The 21,332-nt window shown below is 40.6% G+C and overlaps 1 protein-coding gene across 1 annotated transcript; it reads left to right on the top strand.

The window, feature by feature from the left end:
- Positions 1 to 1,556: 1,556 nt before the first annotated feature.
- Positions 1,557 to 21,105, top strand: LOC149284507 (transcriptional activator MN1-like). Its single transcript, XM_089496604.1, has 2 exons — positions 1,557 to 4,585; positions 20,159 to 21,105. Exons 1-2 carry the CDS (start codon positions 1,759 to 1,761, stop codon positions 20,356 to 20,358), a joined length of 3,027 nt encoding a protein of 1,008 aa, XP_089352730.1. The 5' UTR covers positions 1,557 to 1,758; the 3' UTR covers positions 20,359 to 21,105.
- Positions 21,106 to 21,332: the final 227 nt, after the last annotated feature.

Raw genomic sequence — 21,332 nt, 5'->3', positions numbered from 1 at the left:
ATATATATCAGGGTCCAATAATGGATTAAAGGGGGTCTAAAAAAACCCCAACAAAATGGGGGGTGACCCCCCTATTTCCCCTCTATATTTCTATCAAGGACCCCCAGAAAGGGACTAATAATGGGGAGGGGTCTATGGCTTAAAGGAATCCAAAAAGGGGGGAAGACCCCCTATTTCTCCCTATATTCCTCTATCAATGACCCCCAGAAAGGGTCCAATAATGGAGAGGGGGGGGTCTGTGTTTCTTAATGGGATGCAAAATGGGGGACCCCCTCCCCCATAGAGAGATAAATCGGGGAGGGGTCTTATACCCCATTTTGGATCCCTTTAATCAATAGAAACCCCCATTATTGGTTTCAATAGAACCCCCCTTATTATTGGTCCCTTTCTGGGGAGGGGTCCCTCTGGTTCTTAAAAGGAAGGACCCCTCCCCATTATAGCCCTTTCTGGGGGGTCCCTGATAGAGAAGGACCCCCCCATTTTGGGGTTTGGGAGAGGGACCCCCCAATTTAGAGGTTCTTTTCTTCCTCGCCCCCCCCCCCAATTTGGGTCTGGGGGCTTCAACCTGGACCTCCTTTTTTGGGAGGTGGTCTCCAAAGGAAAGAAAGAACGAAAGGGAAAGAAAGGAGAAATGCAAGGAGGGAGGTGGTCTTTTTTGGGGGGGTCCAAGGCATATAGATAGAGGGACCCTCCCTTTGTAGCCCCTTTCGTAACCCCTTTTGAGGACTCCCAAATTCCAGACAGCAAAAGAAAGATGGAAAGTAAAAGGGGAAAAAGGAGGGAGGGAATGGGGAGGAATTTGGGGGGCAGAACCAAGGTTTGGGTCCTCCCCTCCTTTTCTCTTAAGGAGGAAGAGCAAAAAGGGGGGGGGTCTCAGGGAAAGACGAAGAAACAAGGACCACCCCCCATTTCTCTCCATTGCGCACAATGGGGGGCACGAGGGGTATTGTTGCGCACGGTCCTTTTAATCTAGGGAAGGGTCCCCAGACCCCAAATTCGGGTCAAGGGGACCCCAGACCCTTATCTACTTTGACCCCAAAGGGGGTCTTTCTGCGACTTAAGGAAAAGGGTTAAAACCGGGAAGGAACAGAGTGCCCCCATCCCTCTCCATTACGCACAATGGGAGGGCAAGGGGTCCCGTTGCGCACGGCCCCTTTTATTTGGGAAGGGTCCCGGGACTCCAAATTTGGGCCAATGGGACCCCCAACTTTTCTTTATCTACGGTACCAAAGGGGGTCTTCCTGCAAGTTAAGGAAAGGGGTGAAAACAGTGAAGGAACAAGGTCCCCCTATCCCTCTCCATTACGCACAATGGGAGAGCAAAAGTTTTCGTTGCGCACGGCCCCTTTTATTTGAGGAAAGGTCCCGGGACCCCAAACTTGGATCAAAGGGACCCCCAACGTTTCTGTACCATGGCCCCAAAAGGGGTGTTCCTGCGCGTTAAGAAAAGGGGTTAAAACAGGGAAGGAAAAGGTGCCCCCCAACCTCTCCAAAGCCACCTTAAGTACCTCCTCCTAGTCTTCCCTCATTGGATGGAAAGGAGCCCCCCCTTAAACCTACCCAAGACCCCCAGAAACCCCCCCAAATCGGAGCCTCCGGAGGGAGAGCGAGGAAAGGAGCCGCCGAGAGAGGGCCGCCCGATGCCTCCTTCTTCTTCCCAGGGATGTGATGCGAATCCTGCTCTTCCTTTCTTCTCCTCCATCCTCCTCCTCCTCCATCTCTTCTTCTTCCATTTCTCTTTTCTCTTTACCTTCCACTGATGTTCTCCTTGGAGCCCTTCGAGGGTCCAGGGGCCAAGCCCTTGTTCGGACCCCCCTCCTTCAAAGGGTTCCCTCCCCAAAACGGCGGAGGGGCTGAGGCCACTTTGGAGGCGGCGGCCAACGCCACCATGAGCCTCCATCTGCCTCCATCCGGGGATGGCTTCTCCTTTAGGAACAATGGAGAGGTCCTTGTAGGATGCCCAGCAACAGCAACAGGTTACTTCCACCAACAACAAGCCGAGCAGCAGCACCAGCACCACCATCATCCCCAGCACTTCAATGGAGGCTTTGGACCCGAACCTCCACCTTCGGCCTCCTCCAGCTGCCTCCATGGGGGTCGCATCCTCAGCTTTCCACCGCAAACGTTCTCCTCTTCGGAGGGCTTCGAGCTGCCGGAAGTGGTCCCAGAGGGGGCGACTTTTGTGCACCCCAACCCACAACAGCACCACCACCATCTTGGAAACGGGGTCCCAGCCCCATGCCTCCCTTTGGACCAGTCCCCAAACCGGGCCGCCTCCTTTCATGGAGGCTCTTCCTCCAGTTCTTCGTCTTCTTCATCATCGTCCTCTTCGTCTTCGTCTTCTGCATCCTCAAGCAACAACAACAGCAACAACAACGCCTCGGACGCCCCTCCGATTTTGGACCCCTTGACCCGCCGAATGGACCCCCTGGAATACAGTTATGGTGATGGGGGACCCTTTGGGGATTTGGGGATCTTCTCCCCTCCACCCCAAGAACAGCAACAAGCCCCCCAAGAAGCCCCCTTTTCTAAGATGGCCCCCTATTTCGAGAGGTTCCCCAGGGGGTCTCCGGAGGGTTTCCAAGGGGGTCTTGCTCCTCTTCGGAAGATGCAAGTGGGGCTCATGCCTCCTCCTCCTCCACCTCCACCTCCATCTATGGGTCGCTGCCAGGGGTCTTCCAACCCCAATCCGGATGCCCCCCACACCCAATTCGAGTACCCCATCCACCACTTGGAGAACAGGACCCTCCAGCATCCCTACAGTGCGAACCCCGACTCACTTTATGGGCTCCATCAACACCAACAACACCAACAACACACCCATCATCGCCATCCGAGCCCCAGCCAGCGCCTCCAGCACTTTGAGCCCCCCGCTCCTTCTCCTTATATGAACCCCAAAAGGGCCCGCTACGGAGGCTGGGGGGGTAACAATAACAACAACAACAACAACAGCGGGGTCAGTAGTAATAATAGTACTACTGGGGGTACTATGGCACTGTCGCCGTCGTCCTCGTCCTCGTCGTCTTCGTCGTTCCAAGACTTTATGGATTATTATCCCGAGCATCTTCATCATCCTTTACAACACCATCAGCGGCATCACCACCATCCTCCGCAGCAACAACTCCATCAACAACAACAACAGAGGCAGGCTGCGGCCCTGATGATGAAGCAGATGGCGGCCACCCGCAACCACCACCACCAGCACCACCACCAGCACCACCACAGCTTCCATCATCCCCAGGATGCCAACGGAGGATGGTTTACAGGAGGACCACCAGCACCAGCACCATCGGAGATGCTCTTCCGACCCTCCCTCCACGGAGACCCCCAAATGAGGATGCCAATGGAGGGATTCCCCGGCCAAGGACCCCCGCAACCCTCTTCCTCCTCGCCTCCTGGTTTTGGGGTGAGCCCCCAAGAGAGGCTCAGTGCTGAGTTCCCATCATCCACACCCTCCTCCCCTCGGCCGCCCCAGAGCAAACTCGGGGGGCTCTCCCTGGGCTCCTTCTCCAAAGGGGTCCCCAAGGAAGGGGTCCCCCCTCCACCTTCATCATCTTCATCATCATCATCATCCTCCGGGGGGGTCCCCAACCCAAATGTGGGGGGTCTCTTCGGGCAGAGCTGCCTGGCGGCCCTCTCTACCGCTTGCCAGAACATGATCGCCAGTTTGGGGGCTCCCAATCTCAACGTCACCTTCGGGAAAAAGAGTGGGGGGGCAGCCCCCCAACCTGTCCCAAGGGGGGGCAAAGGGGTGGCCCCAGAAGCCCCCCAAGAGGGTCACCCCAACCCTCCGCAGGCCCCCCAGGGACCCTCTCTCCCCCTAACTAGTCCCCCACCTTCAGAAAGGGGTCTCTCGTCGCCCCCCAACAACACGACCCTCTCCCCAAATGCCCCGGGGGGCTTCTCCCCAGCCCTCCAAGAGGGCAAAATGGGGGTCAGGGGCCGGGGAAGGCGGAAAAGGGAGAGCGGGCACCTCAGCCCCGTGGCGGTGGGGGGCTTCTTCGAGACCCCCAATGTCGAGACCCCCAAAGGGCGCCCCATGGAGGCCCCACAAGAACCAGGGGAGGTCCTGATGCCCCCCCAGGACAAAGGGGGTTCCCCTATATCAGCCAACTGGAGGCCAGAGGAGGCAGAGGGGCCCCCATCCATGGCTATGGGGGTCCCACCTCCGAGCCCCCCAACTGTGGTGGTGGTCGGGGGTCCCTCCTCGTCCTCCGCCTCGGTCTCCCCTCCAGAGGACATCCACCCCTTGGAGATCCTCCAGGCCCAGATCCAGCTCCAGAGGCAGCAGTTCAGCATCTCTGAGGACCCCCCTGGGAAGGGAAACGGGGGTCCCAAGAAGGGGTCCGAGGCTGGGGTTTTTGAACAGGGGTCCCCGATCCCTGGGGCTAAAGGGAGAGCCTTGGGGGGCCTCGACCTGGAGGCCCTGATGGCCGAGGGGAGCTCTGGGGGAGGATGGTACTTGCAACCCACCCCTGGGGAGAAAGGAGGAAGGGGCGAGGAGGAAGAGGAGGAGGAAGAGGAAGAAGAGGAGGAAGAGCGCAGGGGAGCAGACTCCTGGGAGAAGACCAAGCTCTCCAAAGAAGGTAGGAGGGGGGCGACTGGAATAAAGGGGTCTGCGGATCATAGGAAGGGGTATAGAGGTAGGAGGGGTGGAGGATCAGATAGAGACCCTGAGCTTTCCAACGAGGGGTCACATGCCATAGGTCCCAGCATCCCCCTTTCATTTAAGGACGATGGGTTAAAGAGTGGGGAAGGGTCTGGAGGGCTGGAGGAGGGATATGGAGGGAGGAGAGGTGGAGGGTCATATAGAGGAGACCCTGAGCTTTCCAATGAGTGGTCAGACTCCAGGTCCCAGCATCCTTTTTCATTGCAAGACGATGGGATATAGAGTGGGGAAGAGGTATGGAGGCCTGGGGAAGGGGTATGGACGGAGGAGAGGTAGAGGGTCGGTTAGAGGAGACCCTCAGCTTCTCAACGAGTGGTCACACTCCAGGTCCCAGCAACCTTTTTTGTCGAAGGATGATGGGGTATAAAGTGGGGAAGGGTTGTGGAGGGCTGGGGAAGTTGTATTGAGGGAGGAAACGTGGAAGGTCATATAGAGAAGACTCCCAGCTTCTCAACGAGTGGTCACACTCCAGGTCCCAGCATCCGTTATCATTGAAGAATGATGGGATATAAAGTGGGGGTTATGGAGGGCTGGGGGAGGGGAATGGAGGGAAGATGGGTGGGGGGTTGGATGGAGGAGAGCTTTCCAACGAGGGATCACATGCCATAGGTCCCACAATCCCTTTTCATTGCAGGATGATGGGATATATAGTGGGGGGAAAGGATGCAACAGTATTTGCAAAGGGTTTTTCTGTGGATGTCTCTTTGTGTCTGTATGCAAAGTGTGGGAAAGGGGATTAGGAGGTCTTCTTTGGGAGTTCCCCACTTGGCAACCCCTCCAAAAAACCCAAATATGTCAGGGATAATCCATTTCGGCGCTGCTTTTGTTTTTACGCACAGATTCGTTAACATTATTACTCAGGTATTAACCATCACGGTAGTAATATTGCTATATAATTAATTGGGTATCAATAATTTGGTAATAATATTACCACATTATTATTCGGATATTGATAATGGATAATAATAATACTGGTATATCATTAATTTGGTATCAATAATTTGGTAATAATACTGTTAAATTACTATATGGGTATTAATAATTTTGATCATGATAATATTGTTGTGTCATTAATTGGGTATCAATTATTTGGAAGTAATAGTGCTATATTATTATTTCGTTATTAATACTTTTGGGTAGTAATAATTTTTGTTGAATTATTAATCGGGTAATAACAATATTGTTATAAATATAGGGTATTAATAACTTGGGAAATAATGATATTGCCATCATTGATTGGGTAATAATTGGGTAATAATATTTCTATATTAATATTTGGTATTAATAATAAGGGTAATAACAATTTTGGCATTAATAGTATCATTAAATTAATATTCGGGTATTAATAATATGGGTAATGACAGCCTTGTTATATAATTAATTGGGTATCAATAAACCGGGTAACAATAATATTGGTATATTATTTCTTGGGTATTGATAATTTGGGTAATAATAGTATCGTTAAATCATTACTTGGGTATTAATAATATGGGTAATAATAATAATATCATTATATAATCAATACACTAGATAATATTAATAGTCATATTATTAGTTGAGTGTTAAATTAGTATTTAGGTATCAACAATATCGATAATAATAATAATAATATTGTTATATCATTAAATGGGTAATAATAATATTGTTACATTATTAATTGGGTATTGATTAATTGGGGTAATAATACTATTATTAATGTTATTAAATATGATTTTTAGTACAATAATTCAGGTAATAATAATGTTATATTATTATTAATAGTGTTGCATTCTTCTTCTATATTATTATTATTGATTATAATTAACAGTAAATCTAATGATAGCAATGACAAAAAATAATGGTTTTATTATTGAATTGAATTAATTAAAGATCTTTTAATTAAATCAGTCGCCGCACCTTTTCCTTCTGACGGACAGTGGACATTTTCTTTCATCTCCGTGACCGACGAATAAATTATATATATAATTTATTTGTATTTATAAATTTATTCATATTTATCAATTAATCAATAAATCAATAAATCACAAAATTTACTGGAGGATTAAAAGGAGGATTATTTTTTTAATCCTCCCAAAAAGTGAATAATATTCTTATTATATAATATTCTTGTAATATATAATGTATAATAAATTATAATATTATTATATTTCAACTACTATTATTATGCTTTATTTATTTATTTATTTATTTGTGTGTGGATTTGCACACACACACACACACACACACACATATATATTCCATATTCTTATATTCTTATTGTATTATTGTAATATTATTATACTTTAAATTATATAACATTATTATATATCATATATTCTTATTATTATCTTATAATATTATATATATATTACACATTATATTCTTATAAGAAAAGAATGTATAATACATCATGTATAATATTAGTACATTTATATACATTACATTTTCTTATAATATTTTATTAATATATTTTAAATATTATATAATAATATTATTAATATATATTATATTTCCTTATAATATTATTATAACATATTAAGTATATATATTTAATATATATTGCAATGCATTTTGTGTTTCTCTCCAACATACTCTCCTTTAATCCATTAATCTTCCTCTTTTTTGTTGTGCATCTTTGGAAAGAAATAAGTGTGCGTTTCCATTTTTTGCGTCTTCGTGACGTGTTCCTCCGAAGATAATGGGGGAAGTTGTGCGTTTTTGTGCGCGTTTTTGTGTGTGTTCGCTGGCCTTTGTAAAACTGTGCTCCAATATATACACACATACAAATGACAACACACAATTGCAAGTTTCTGAACTTTTTGTGTGCATTTGTGCATTTTTGCAGTGTGCATTTGTTTGCATTTGTGTCTGTTTTTGCATTTGTGTGCATTTGTGTCTATTCTTAGTGTGCATTTGTTTGCAATTGTGCACTTTTGCATTGTGTCTTTGTGTGCATTTGTGTCTCTTTTCAGTGCGCCTGTTGTGCATTTGTCCACTTTGGCAGTGTGTCTTTGTGCGCATTTGTACACTTTTCATTGTGTGTCTGTGTGCGTTTGTGTCTTTTTTCAGTGCATCTGTTGTGTATTTGTCCACTTTTGCAGTGTGTCTTTGTGTGTGCATTTGTGTGCATTTGTGTCTGTTTTTAGTGTGCATTTATTTACATTTGAACACTTTTTGCATTGTGTCTTTGTGCGCATTTGTGTCTGTTTTTACTTGGACTTGGTATTTGTACCCGTCTTTGTGTGCATTTTGCAATGTTGTTGGAGTGTGTCCCTTTATGCGTTTGTGCAATTTCCCAGCATGTTTTTGTGTATATTTATGCCTCTTTGGAGTATGTTTCTGTGTGCATTTGCACACTTTCGGAATGCGACTGTGTACGCGTTAATACGCTTCTCAGTGTGACTTTGTTCGCATTTGTTTTTGCATTTGTGTGCAATTGTTTCAATGCCTTTGTTGTGAATTTGAACACTTTTTTGTGTGCAATTGGGCACTTTTGGGGTGCGCCTGCGCATGTGTTCATGCCTCTTTGGTGTGTGTTTGGGTACCATTGTGCAACATTTGTGCATTTTTGGAGCGCGCGCGCATGCAAAGTTGACTTTTGTCACCGGCTTTTGCTCCAGCTGCAATTTTTGGCGCGCTTTGCGTAAAGCACATATGTTTATATGTTTGCAATCATGCAAGTTTTGCGTTTTGCATTTTGTGTTCTGCATTTTGCATTGCTGGCCTTCCTTCAAAACCCTTAAGCCTTTCCTTTCCCCCTGAAAATAATAACAGCGTTGTGCGCAATTGCATTGTGCGCCGTTTTTGTGAGTCGAAATGGAAATGAACGAAGGAACGGAGGCTCCTTTTGTTCTTTGTCGGACCCAGGGCCCCTTCCTTTCTTTCCTATCACTCTTTCTCTCCTTCCTTCATTCCTTCTTTTCTTTCTTTTTTTCTTTCTTTTCCTTTCTTTCCTCTTTCCTTCCTTCCCTTCTTTTCCTTCCTTTCTTTCCTTCCTTCCTTCCTTTCCTTCATTCATTCCTTTCCTTCCTTCCTTTCTTCCTTCTTTCTGTCGTTCCTTCCTTCCTTCCTTTCCTTTTTTCCCCTTCCCTCCCCTTCCTTTCTTCCTTCCTTCCTTCCTTCCTTCCTTTCTTTCTTTCCTTTCTTTCTTTCCTTCCTTCCCTCCTTCCTTCCTTCCTTTCCTTTCCTTTCCTTTCCTTTCTATTCATCAAACACATTAAACGCATTACGTATGCACAAAAAGCATTTCCAAATGTGCAAAAAACCCATACAACAAGACTGCGCCTTTCCTCTCCTTCCCTTTTTGCTGTAATTCCTCGCATGATTGCCATTTTGATTGGAAAAAACAATCGACAGGCTATTTAGTGCAAATTGCAATCCGCCGCCACTCTGGCGTTCGGATCAGTCGCGTAACCGATCAAGGCACACAACGAAATGCAGGTGACAAAAATCCTCCCAAATACAGGTCTGTTTGTCAATGTTAATGAATCCAATTAGGGCTGCGAATCGTTAGACCAGTGGTTCCCAACCTGTGGGTTGGGACCCCTTTGGGGGTCGAATGGAAAACACCTATTTAATTACAGTTATGAAGTAGCAATGAAAATAATTTCATGGGTTTGGGTCACCACAACATGAGGAACTGTATTAAAGGGTCACGGCATAAGGAAGGTTGGGAACCACTGCGTTAGACCGTTGTTTTGGCAACTACCTAGTAGATGCCAAATTTTGCTAAATTTTGGGTTCATTAGGTGTTCAAAAACACCTAAGACAGACGTGTTCAAAAAGTGGCATATTTTAGGATGCGCCATCGAATACTGTGCTTGTAAATGCATGCTTTGCAAATGCATCCATGCTCAAGAAAGCAAAAGGCAGACTTTATAAATGCATGCATGCACATTATTGCAAGATGCAAACTTTGCAAATGAATGCGCAGGATTTCAATATGCTAACCTTGCAAATGCATGCATGCACATAGTCATAGGAAGCAAAAACGCATGCACACATGACAGTGAGGTGCAAACTTTGCAAATGGATGCATGTGCATGGTCACAGGGCGCAAGCTTTAAACACATGTATGCGCAGGATAACAAAAAGCAACATTTAAATGCACGCACAGGGAAGCAAGAAGCGAATTGTGCAAATGCATCCATGCGCCAGAAAATAAGAAGCAGGCTTTGCAAATGCATCCATGCGCAGGATTGCAAGGTGCAAACTTCGCAAATGCACGCATAGGGAAGCAATGGTTAGACTTTATAAATGCATGCATGCATATGGTCATAGGAAACAAGCATGCACGCACACATGGTAGCAAGGTAAACTTTGCAAATGCATGCATGCCCTTGGTCACAAGATGAAAGCTTTAAATGCATGCATGCTCAAGATAGCAAGAAGCACAGAAAGGAGGAGACTTTGCAAACACATGTAACAACACAAAATGCAAACTTTATACACATGCACATTGTTGCAAATTGCATTGTGGACATAATAGGAAGAATCAAATGCGCGCACGCATGAACATTGTAGTGACATGCACACGACAGCAAGGAGCGAACATTGTAAGCACACGCACATGATGGCAAGGAGCGAACATTGAACCCATGTATGCGCATGGTTGTAAGGGGTGGACTTTATAAAACACATGCAACACACATGATAGCAAGAGGCAAATTTTAAATACATGCACATGGTAGCATGAAGAGCGCATGCACGCAACATCATAGGAAGAAATAGGGTATATGAAAGCATGCAAAGGAAGTGGCAAGCTTTACAAATGCGTGCAACGCGGTTGCAAGAAACGAACATTATAAATGCACAAAAGCAATAAATAACATTATAAATGTATGCAATGCATGCAAAGCAAGAAAAAAGATGCATGCAACACAATTGCAAAGAAGGAACATGGCAAATGCATGCAAAGCAAGGTGTAAACTTTGCAAATGCATGTGACACGATTGCAAGGAGCAAACATGATAAATGCATTCATGCGCAGGGTTTGCAAGCATTAAACAATAAAGGACTCAGGTTTCGAGGCTTTTGGGTTCTTTTGCAAATCCGACGCCATGGTTTTTTTGTGGGTTTGGCGCTGGTGCCGGCTCATAAATCCGTCATTGGGAATGGCGGTTCCACGACGCATCTGTTTAACAAGGAGGAAAAACACTTGTTGCAATTACAGGATAATTAATTTTGCTAAAGCCCTGGGTTTAAGTTTGCAATTGCAAAAGAATTGAATGCAAGGAAAGCATTAAATGCAGCACTTTAAATAAGATATGTGTGTGTGTGCTTTTAAAATAAATTGCATTTATTTATTTCTTATTTATTAATTTAATTGCAAACATCAGGAACTTTATTATTTTTTATTTATATTAATTTATCATTTTATTTGTATTTGTTTATATCATTTGTTAATTTTATTTGTTTTTTTAAAAAATTTATTGATTAAAATGTCAAATAGTACAAATACATACCTCTACAAATTACACCATCTAGCTTCATACAACTCAATACAATTACAATTTGTATATTGTTATATTTATCTCCCTTGCTTCCAATAATAAAAAGAAGATTCTGCCTGTTAGACTCAGTTCTTTCTCTTCTTCTTCTTCTTTTTTTTTTTTTGTTCAGTTGAAAATCAAGGACTCTTATTATCCTTTCACACTTATATTTTCCAGTGTCTCTTTACATACTCATCTAATAACTTCCAATGCCTATTCTCTTTGTCTTTATTTCTTAACATCATTGTTAAATTTTCCAACTCCCTTAACTCTATTACTTTTTTTAGCCATTTTCTGTATCTGGAACATTCTTGTTTTTCCAATACTTGGCCACGAAAATTCTTGCAGCAGATACAAAATTAATTTTATTTGTATTTATTCATATCATTATTAATTTTATTTGTACTTATTTATATCATTTATAATTTAATTTATATCTATTTATATTATTTATAGTTTTATTTATATTATTTATAATTTTATTTTTATTTATATTTATTTATATCATTTATTAATTTTATTTGTATTTATTTATATTATTTATTAATTTTGTTGCAATGTTTAGGAATTATATATATATATATATATATATATATATATATATATATATATTCCCTTGATCTTTGCAATAAAATAAAATAAATAAAATGCAATTAAAAAAAATAATTTTTGCAATGCACTTAATTGATTAATCAATTAAAAATATGACTTATTTAAAAAGCTCAATTATCTCCCCAAAAATTCCCAATTAATTAATTAATTAGTCAATCAGTTAATTTTTGGAAAATGCAATTTATTTAAAAAGCAGAACTATCTTTTGCAATAAGATAAATAAATTAAAATGCAATTTATTTATTTAAAATGTGCAACTATATCTTTGCAATAAAATAAATAAATATTTATAATTTTATTTGTATTTATTTATATCATTTATAATTTCTAAACAAACTGCATTTTATCTATTTATTTATTTATTTGGTTGTTATATAAATAATAATCACAATTTTATATACATATATAATAATCTATATATATTATTATTTATATGGTTGCAATTTAATAAACGACCTTTGCAACCAATTAGAGTTGCAGTTAATCATTGCAAATTGGAAATTCAATGCATTAATAATAATAATAATAATTAATAAAAATAAAAATTGCATTTAAAAAGTGTGAAATATCTTGCAGCTTGATGCTATATATACATATATATATATATAGATAGATATATATATATATTGCATCAAGCTGTATCTTTGGATTGATTTATGGCGATTTGCAAAAAGGGCAAAGCTCTTGCGATTCCCAGGAGTTCGCCTTGATAGCGGTTTGTTTAAACTTTCCAGGATGGATGTATATATTATATATATATTTTAGGCCGAGCTGTAAGGCGCGACGTGAATTATGTCTTGCTACTAAAACGGACCCAAGTGCGAGTTACGCTGGGTTTTATGAGGATTCGGGGACATTTGAAACCCTTGCAATCTGCGAAATGGCTTTTCAGGGCGATCCGGCCGCTTCCTTCCTTCCTTGCGGTTGATTCATTTTCCAAAGATGCAGCTGTTGCAATTAGCAAAGATCCAATAGTTGCAATAAGTAAAAATACAATAGTTGCAATTTGCAAGTAAGAAATTGTTACAATTAGCAAAGATGGAACTGTTGCAAATGCAAAGATATAAGTATTGCAATTTGCAAAGATACAGTTGTTACAATTACAAAGATGCAACTGTTTCAGTTAGCAAAGATGCAATTGTTACAATTTGCAAAGACAATTGTTGCAAAATTGCAAAGATACAATTGTTACAATTAGCAAAGGTACAGTTGTTGCAATTAGTAAAGATACAATTGTTAACATTAGCAGAGATGCAATTGTTGCAATTTGCAAATATGCAATTGTTACAAATTGCAAAGATGCAACTGTTGCAATTAGCAAAGATACCGTTGTTGTGATTTGCAGTTGTGTCATTGTTGCAACTTGCAAAGAGGCAATTGTTGCCATTGCAAAAACAATACAATTGCAATTGCAAAGATGTAACTGTTGTAATTTTGAAAGATGAAACTGTTGCAATTAGCAAAGATACAATTGTTGCAATTAGTAAAGATACAATAGTTGCAATTTGCAAATATGCAATTGTTACAATTAGCAAAGATATGTGTTGCAATTAGCAAAGATGCAACTTTTTCAGTTAGCAAAGATATGTGTTGCAGTTTACAAAGACACAATTGTTGCCATTTGAAAATATACAATTGTTGCAATTAGCAAAGATGGAACTGTTGCAAATGCAAACATATAATTGTTGCAATTAGCAAATATCCAACTGTTGAAATTTGCAAACATACAATTGTTACAATTTGCAAAGATGCTACTGTTTCAATTGCAAAGATATAAGTGTTGCCATTTTCAAATATACAATTGCTGCAATTAGCAAAGATATACTTGTGGCCATTTGCAAAAACACAATTGTTGCAATTGGAAAGATACAATTGTTACAATTACCAAAGACACAATTGTTGCCATTTGCAAAAAGATATCATTGCTGCCATCGGAAAATTGCAATTGTTGCCATTGCAAAGATGCCGTTGTTGCAGGTGCAAAGATGCAACTGTTGCCATTGCAAAAACGCACTTGTGGTTGCAAAGATGTGATTGTCGCCATTGTCAAAATTGTAATTGTTGAGATTGCACAAATGCAATTGTTGCCATTGCAAAAGTTACAATTGTTAGGGTTGCAAAAAGTGCTATTGTTGCCATTGTAAAGACACAATTGTTGCGTTGCAAAGGTACAATTGTTGCGTTGCAAAGATATAATTGTTGCCATTGCAAAAAGTGCAATTGTTGCTAATGCAAAGATGAAAATTGTTGCCATTGCAAAAGTGCAGTTCTTGCCATTGCAAAGACACAATTGTTGCCATTGCAATATTCCAATTGTTGCATTGCAAAGATACAGGTGTTGCCATTGCAAAGATGCAAATTGTTGCCGTTGCAAAAAGTGCAGTTGTTGCCATTGCAAAGATACAATTGTCATGGTTGTATAAAATGCAATTGTTGCAACTGAAAAGATGCAATTGTTACACTTGCAAAAATAAAGTTGTGATTGCAATATCACAGTTGTTGCCATTGCAAATATACAATTGTTGCCATTGCAATATTACAATTGTTGCCATTGCAAAGACACAATTGTTGCCATTGCAATATTACAATTGTTGCATTGCAAAGATACAATTGTTGCCATTGCAAAGACACAATTGTTGCCATTGCAATATTACAATTGTTGCCATTGCAATATTACAATTGTTGCCATTGCAAAGATACAATTGTTGCCATTGCAAAGATACAATTGTTGCCATTGCAAAGATACAATCATTACAGTTGCAAAGATGTAAATTGTTGTCATTGCAAAAAGTGCGATTGTTGCCATTGCAAAGACACAATTGTCACGGTTTTGAGAACGCAAGGTAAAAGATACGATTGTGATTTTAATTTATTCTTCTTCCTCTTAATTATCGGCTCGTTTGGGGCTTTCCTTTATCTCCGTTTAGCCATCCTGGGAATTTATGATGTTTATTTTCCATTATTCGGTTTTTAGGGCAATTAAATAATTCAATACGTTTAAATAAAATGTTATATTTTAAAATACGAACTTCCTTTTAGATATTTTATTATTTATTTCATTTCATTTCATTTCATTTGTTTTATTATTTTATTTTATTATTTTATTTTATTTTATTTTATTTTATTTTATTCATTTTATTTTATTTATTTGGTATTTTTTAATTATTTAAAATTAATTTGCATTTTTAAAATTAAAAGTCAGGATGGATTTTATTTTCAAGGAACCCTTTAATTGTCTTCTAAATTAACGAATTATTTTACTGATATAAAATATAATTATTATTTATAAATAGATTTCAAGAAGATAATAATTTAATGGATTGCAAAAATAAACTCTATTATTATTATTAATCTTGCAAAAACTATTATTATTATTACTATTATTACTATTATATAATTATATAATTATATTATTACTAGGTCTTGCAAAAACTATTATTATTATTATTATTATTATTATTTATATTATTATTTATATTATTATTATTATTAACAGGTCTTGCAAAAACATTATTAATATTATAACATTATATTATTATATTATTAACAGATCTTGCAAAATTATTATTATATTTATTATTATTATTATTACATTATGTTATTATTATGTATTATTATTAACTCAGGTCTTACAAAAACATTATTATTATTATTATATATTATATTAACTCAGCATTGCAAAAACTATTATTATATATTATATAATTATATATTTATTAGGTCTTGCAATTATTATTATTATTATTATTATTATTATTATTATTATATAATTATATTATTATTATTAACTCAGGCCTTGCAAACGTTCATGAATTCCAAAAGAAATCCTATTATTATTATTGTTGTTGTTGTTATTATATGTTACAGTATATATTATATTATTGTTATATATTATTATATTATTATTAACTCAGGTTTTGCAAACTTTCATGGCTTCCAAATAATATCAATAAATAATAAATAATATCAAACTTTATTTAATTATTTCAATCAATATTAAATTAAATTACAAAATAAATCCTATTATTATTATTATTATTATTACTATTAAATGTTTAAATTATTAATAGTTAATGCAATATATTCCCTGATTATTAGCAAACTGTCTGATAAATTCCCCCATCATTTTAATTAATATTTACTTAATTTTTTTAAACAATTAATTCGATTAATATTTTTTATTTAATTTAAAAAATCCCTCTTAATTATTAATTGCAAAGCCGTTAATCACAAGACGGAAAGGACTTTTAATTTAACGGCCATTTAACGAGTTTAATTTATATTGCAAATAAAAAACAACAAGGCGCTTAAGGAGGATTAATCGCCAGGAGCCTAAAATCCCTCGTTAGTCTAATTAATGTTTAATTAAAACCCAGAGCCTCCCTTTGCACTTCATTTGGCTGCAAATGGATTCAATGCATTTGATTAAATCCCTATTTATTTGCAGGACCTGGGTTCGAATTTTGCAATCTCAGGTCTTGTAAAGTCAGATATTGTTGCACACTCAGGTTTTGCAAGGTGAGCTATTTTTGCACACTCAGGTCTTGCATGGTGAGATATTGTTGCACACTCAGGTCTTGCATGGTGAGATATTGCTGCACACTCAGGTCTTGCATGGTGAGATATTGCTGCACACTCAGGTCTTGCAAGGTCAGATATTGTTGCACACTCAGGTCTTGCATGGTGAGATATTGCTGCACACTCAGGTTTTGCAAGATCAGATATTGTTGCACACTCAAGTTTTGCAAAGTCAGATATCGTTGCATGCTCAGGTTTTGCAAAGTCAGATATCGTTGCACACTCAGGTCTTGCAAAGTCAGATATTGTTGCACTCTCAGGTTTTGCAAAGTCAGATATTGTTGCACACTCAGGTCTTGCAAAGTCAGATATTGTTGCACAGTCAGGTCTTGCAAAGTCAGATATTGTTACACACTCAAGTCTTGCAAAGTCAGATGCCATTGCACTCTCAGGTCTTGCAAAGTTAAATGCCATTTCACACTCAGGTTTTGCAGTGTTAAATGCCATTGCACACTCAGGTCTTGCCATGTTAAATGCCATTGCACACTCAGGTCTTGCAAAGTTAAATGCCATTTCAGACTCAGGTCTTGCAAAGTTAAATGCCATTTCAGACTCAGGTCTTGCAAAGTTAAATGCCATTGCAAACTCAGGTCTTGCAATGTTAAATGCCATTGTACACTCAGGTCTTGCAAATTTAAATGCCATTGCACACTCAGGTCTTGCAAATTTAAATGCCATTGCACACTCAGGTCTTGCAAAGTTAAATGCTATTCCACACTCAGGTCTTGCAAAGTTAAATGCCATTGCACACCCAGGTCTTGCAAATGTTAAATGCCATTTCACACTCAGGTCTTGAAAAGTCAGACACTGTTGCATGGTCAGGTCTTGCAAAGTTAGATGCAATTGCAAACTCAGGTCTTGCAATGTTAAATACCATTTCACACTCAGGTCTTGCAAAGTTAGATGCAATTGCAAACTCAGGTCTTGCAATGTTAAATACCATTTCACACTCAGGTCTTGCAATGTCAAATGCCACTGCACACTCAGGCCTTGTAATGTTAAAAACTACATTAATAGATGCAATAAATAGATGCAAATTATCCCCCCAAAAGTCTGTGTTCGAAGTTTTTCCACAACCATGCTGGCTTTTTTGCGCCACCACGTCACGCGTCCTGCTCCGTTTCCGTGTCTAATATCCTTATCTTAGGCGTATTGCGTCGGGCTTTCACGCCACCGCTTCACACACCCTTGTCATCCCGTCCTCTGGCGCCGAAAAGTCCTTCTTTTCGCCACCGCTGCCGCCACCAGCTGTCCACACATATTTGCGTATGCCGCGGGCTTTCCGGCTGCCGTGCATTGGCACACAAGGAGGCGTCCGAACTGATATGTCAAGCTGTCATGGAGGAAACTTGGCGAAAAAAGACCTCCTCCTCTCAGTGGCGGACATACAAGATGCGCGTCAAAGCCTCTGGCCGCGTCTGCATCGGAGGATGTTCACAGCTGGCTGGATGCATCAGCGGTCACCCGCTCTTTCCGGAACGTCGGACTGACGAAGTTGGACGTGGCCCTTGGCTCCCGAAACATGGTGTCCGTCGGCGTCTCCATCGTGCGTTCTGCGCAGGAAGGGATTGTATTGTCGTATTGAATTAAAAGGGATCGCTATGTAGGTTTCGTGCCCCTATACAATATAGTTCGACCCCCTATATAGATATATATAGTCTGACTCGATATACAATATAGTCTGACCCCATATATATATATATATATATATATATATATATATATATAAAATTTTATTTATATACCACTTTTCCACAGATCAAAGCGGTGTACAGACAATTAAAACCATACAATTACAGAACTCTAAGCACAATCATTCGCCTTCAAGGGTAAGCAGAGAATCGATGGCAACAGGGTAGATAACTTCATTCTTCAGGGGGGAAGGCTTGACAAAAAAGAAGAGTTTTAAGCCTCTTTTTGAATGTTTCTAGGGGGGTTGTCCTTGGGTAGATCATTCCACATCCGTGGGGCCACCACTGAAAAGGCCATCTGGGATGTGGCAACATATTTGGAAGGTGGAATTACCAGTAAGTTCTTCCCAGATGTTCTGAGTGTGCGGGACGGATCATATGGGGAGATGCGGTCCCTCAAGTAACTCGGGCCCAAGCCATGTAGGGCTTTATAGATAGTGACCAACACCTTGTATTGCGCTCGGAAGTGAATGGGCAGCCAGTGAAGATCTTTCAAGATAGGTGTTATATGGTCAAACCTGGACGCACCAGTGACCAATCTGGCTGCTATATTTTGTACTAACTGAAGCTTCCGGACTTGGTACAAGGGTAGCCCCATGTAGAGCGCATTACAGAAATCTAATCGAGAGGTTACCAGAGCATGTACCACTGTTTCAGGGTCCCTTTGGCCCAGAAAGGGCCGCAGTTGGCATATCAACCGAAGTTGATAGCAAGCACTTCTGACTGTCGCATCTACTTGAGATGTCAACTGCAGAGACGAGTCCAGAAGTACTCCTAAACTGCGAACTTCGTCCTTCAGGGGAAGTGTGACCCCATTCAGGACTGGTGAATAAATTTCCTTTCTAAGGCTTGGGGGACCTATCACCAGTACTTCTGTTTTCTCTGGATTCAGGCTGAATTTGTTTTCCCTCATCCAGCCCATTACCGACGCTATCCTTGGTCACTGCATCAGTCAGGGACACAGAGAAGCATATTTGGGTGTCATCAGCATACTGAAAACACCGCGCCCCGTGTCTCCGGATGTTCTCTCCCAGCGGATTCATGTAAATGTTAAATAAAGTGGGGGACAAAATAGCTCCCTGAGGGACATCAGATGTCAATTCCCTCTTAGAGGAGCAAGTGTCCCCTAACTGCACCATCTGGAATCTGACTGAGAGGTAGGAACGGAACCACTGGAGCGCAGTGCCCCCGATGCCCAGCTCTCTCAGGCGTTGCAGAAGGATACCATGGTCAATGGTATCGAAAGCCACTGAGATGTCCAAAAGCACCAACAAGGTCACACTTCCCCTGTTGATGCCCAGACAGAGATCATCGACTAAGGCGACCATGGCAGTCTCAACTCCATAACCCGCTCTAAAGCCAGTTTGAAATGGGTCCAGATAATCGGTTTCATCCAAGACTGCTTGGAGTTGGATGGCGACCGTTCTCTCGATCACTTTACCTAGAAATGGCAACAATGAGACTGGTCTGTAGTTATTCCTTACCAGGGGGTCCAAGGAGGGTTTTTAAGCAACGGTTTAACTGTTGCTAGTTTTAGACTTGATGGAAATTTTCCCTCCCTGAATGATGTATTGATTGCAACAGTAATGTTACAGCATCACCACCCTGGACAGTCAGCCAAGAAGGACAGGGATCAAGAGAGCATGTCGTCTTCCTAACACTTCCAAGAAGTTTGTCCACTTCATCGGTATGAACAAACTCAAAGTGATCCAGTTTAACAGAGTCCACGGAAGCTCTGGATACCTCTTCTATAGTTTCTGTTGAAATGCCAGCGTCGAGATCAGCCCTTATTAGAGAGATTTTATCTGCAAAGAAGTTGTTAAAATCGTCACAGCAGGCTATAGTTGGTTCTAAAATAGGGTTCAGGGTGGGGGGAAGCTGAATCAGTTCCCTGACCACCCTGAACAGCTCTGCTGGATGTGATTCCGCAGACGCAATATGCAATATATAGTCCGACTATTTACTTTTGGTTGAACCGTTGCCTTAATTACCATCTTTTTTGTACGCCAGATGCATCTATTATTGATTTTTATTGATTATTGATCATTATTGATTATCAATCAGTTATTGGTTATTGGTTACCGATCAATACTAACCTCATTTCCTGCTTCTCTCTCTCCCTGTCTTATCTATCTGTAGCTATGAAGAAGCCGACGTCATCCACAATCACGTCCACCGCCATCGTGTCATCATCCAGTGGCAATTTGCAATGCCTCTCCATCCACTGTGCCGAGGATGTGTCCGAACCAAAGGGCCGGACGGCAGCTGTAGCCAGCTGGCGGTCACTCCACTCGGACATTTCGAACCGTTTCGGGACTTTTGTGGCTGCTCTGACCTGAAAAGAAAGGAACGAAGGAAAGCGAAAAGAATGGAAGGGATTAAAAGAGCTCGATATCATAAAGAAAGAAATCGACGAAGATAATGATAAAGATAACGAACGACGGATGAAAACAAACAAATAGCGGACACTATTTTTCCGGACTTGGTTTTTTTATGACAAGGTTAAAGTTGTAAATCCGAAGATGGGAACGGACTGTGTCTTTAAAAATGAATGAGGGAACGAACAAACAAACAAACAAAAGAAAAGAAAAATGAGAACAATTTCCCCTCTTTTTTTATTCATTAGTTTCCCCCCCTTTTTTAATTTGACAACCCAAATTTTTACGCAAATATATATAAATTAATTAAATAAAAGCGGTGGGGAAATATATAGGAAGTCGCCTAGAAACTGAAAGAGGAAGTAAGACTCGAACTCGTGACTTTGCCCCGGGTTTAGGGTCCAGGCTTTTCCCTATTCCTTCCTTTCTTCCTTCTTTCTTTCCTTCCCAATACTTTCCTTCCTTTTCCCCTTTGTTCGGATTTCCATTCTTGCTTCCTTCCTTCCCTCCTTCCCCCTTCCATTCTTCCTTCCTCTTTCCAAACTGACATATCCTTCCTTCCTTCCTTCCTTCCTTCCTTCCTTCCTTCCTTCCCTATTTAGCCAGCCTTCCTTCCTTCCTTCCTTCCTTCCTTCCTTCCTTCCTTCCTTCCCTCCTTACCCTTTCTACCTTCCTCTTTCCAAACTGACATATCTTTCCTTCCTTCCTTCCTTCCTTCTCTGTTTAGCCTTCCTTCCCTCCTTCCCCTTTCCATTTTTCATTCTTCTCTCCATGGTGACATCTGTTACCTTCCTTCCTTCCTTCCTCCACTTCCCTCTCCCTTCCCCTCCCTCCCTCCTTTCCTTCCTTTCCGCTTCCTCCCTTCCTTCCACTTTGCGGTCCCCCTTCCCCTTCCCCTTCCTTCCTTCCTCTCTCCATGCTGACATCTCTTTCCT

Source organism: Sceloporus occidentalis, unplaced genomic scaffold (assembly GCF_023333645.1).
Source record: "Sceloporus occidentalis isolate IW3139 unplaced genomic scaffold, rSceOcc1.0.p SCAF_91, whole genome shotgun sequence".
In the NCBI taxonomy this organism is placed as follows: Eukaryota; Metazoa; Chordata; class Lepidosauria; order Squamata; family Phrynosomatidae; genus Sceloporus; species Sceloporus occidentalis.
This window is presented reverse-complemented; position numbering and strand designations above follow the sequence as displayed.

Excerpts from the sequence above, each read along its gene's own strand:
- LOC149284507 (XM_089496604.1), top strand. The coding sequence starts at position 1,759 with ATGTTCTCCTTGGAGCCCTTCGAGGGTCCAGGGGCCAAGCCCTTGTTC. Across the intron at positions 4,586-20,158 it reads GACCAAGCTCTCCAAAGAAG|CTATGAAGAAGCCGACGTCA; the intron begins GTAGGAGGGGGG and ends ATCTATCTGTAG.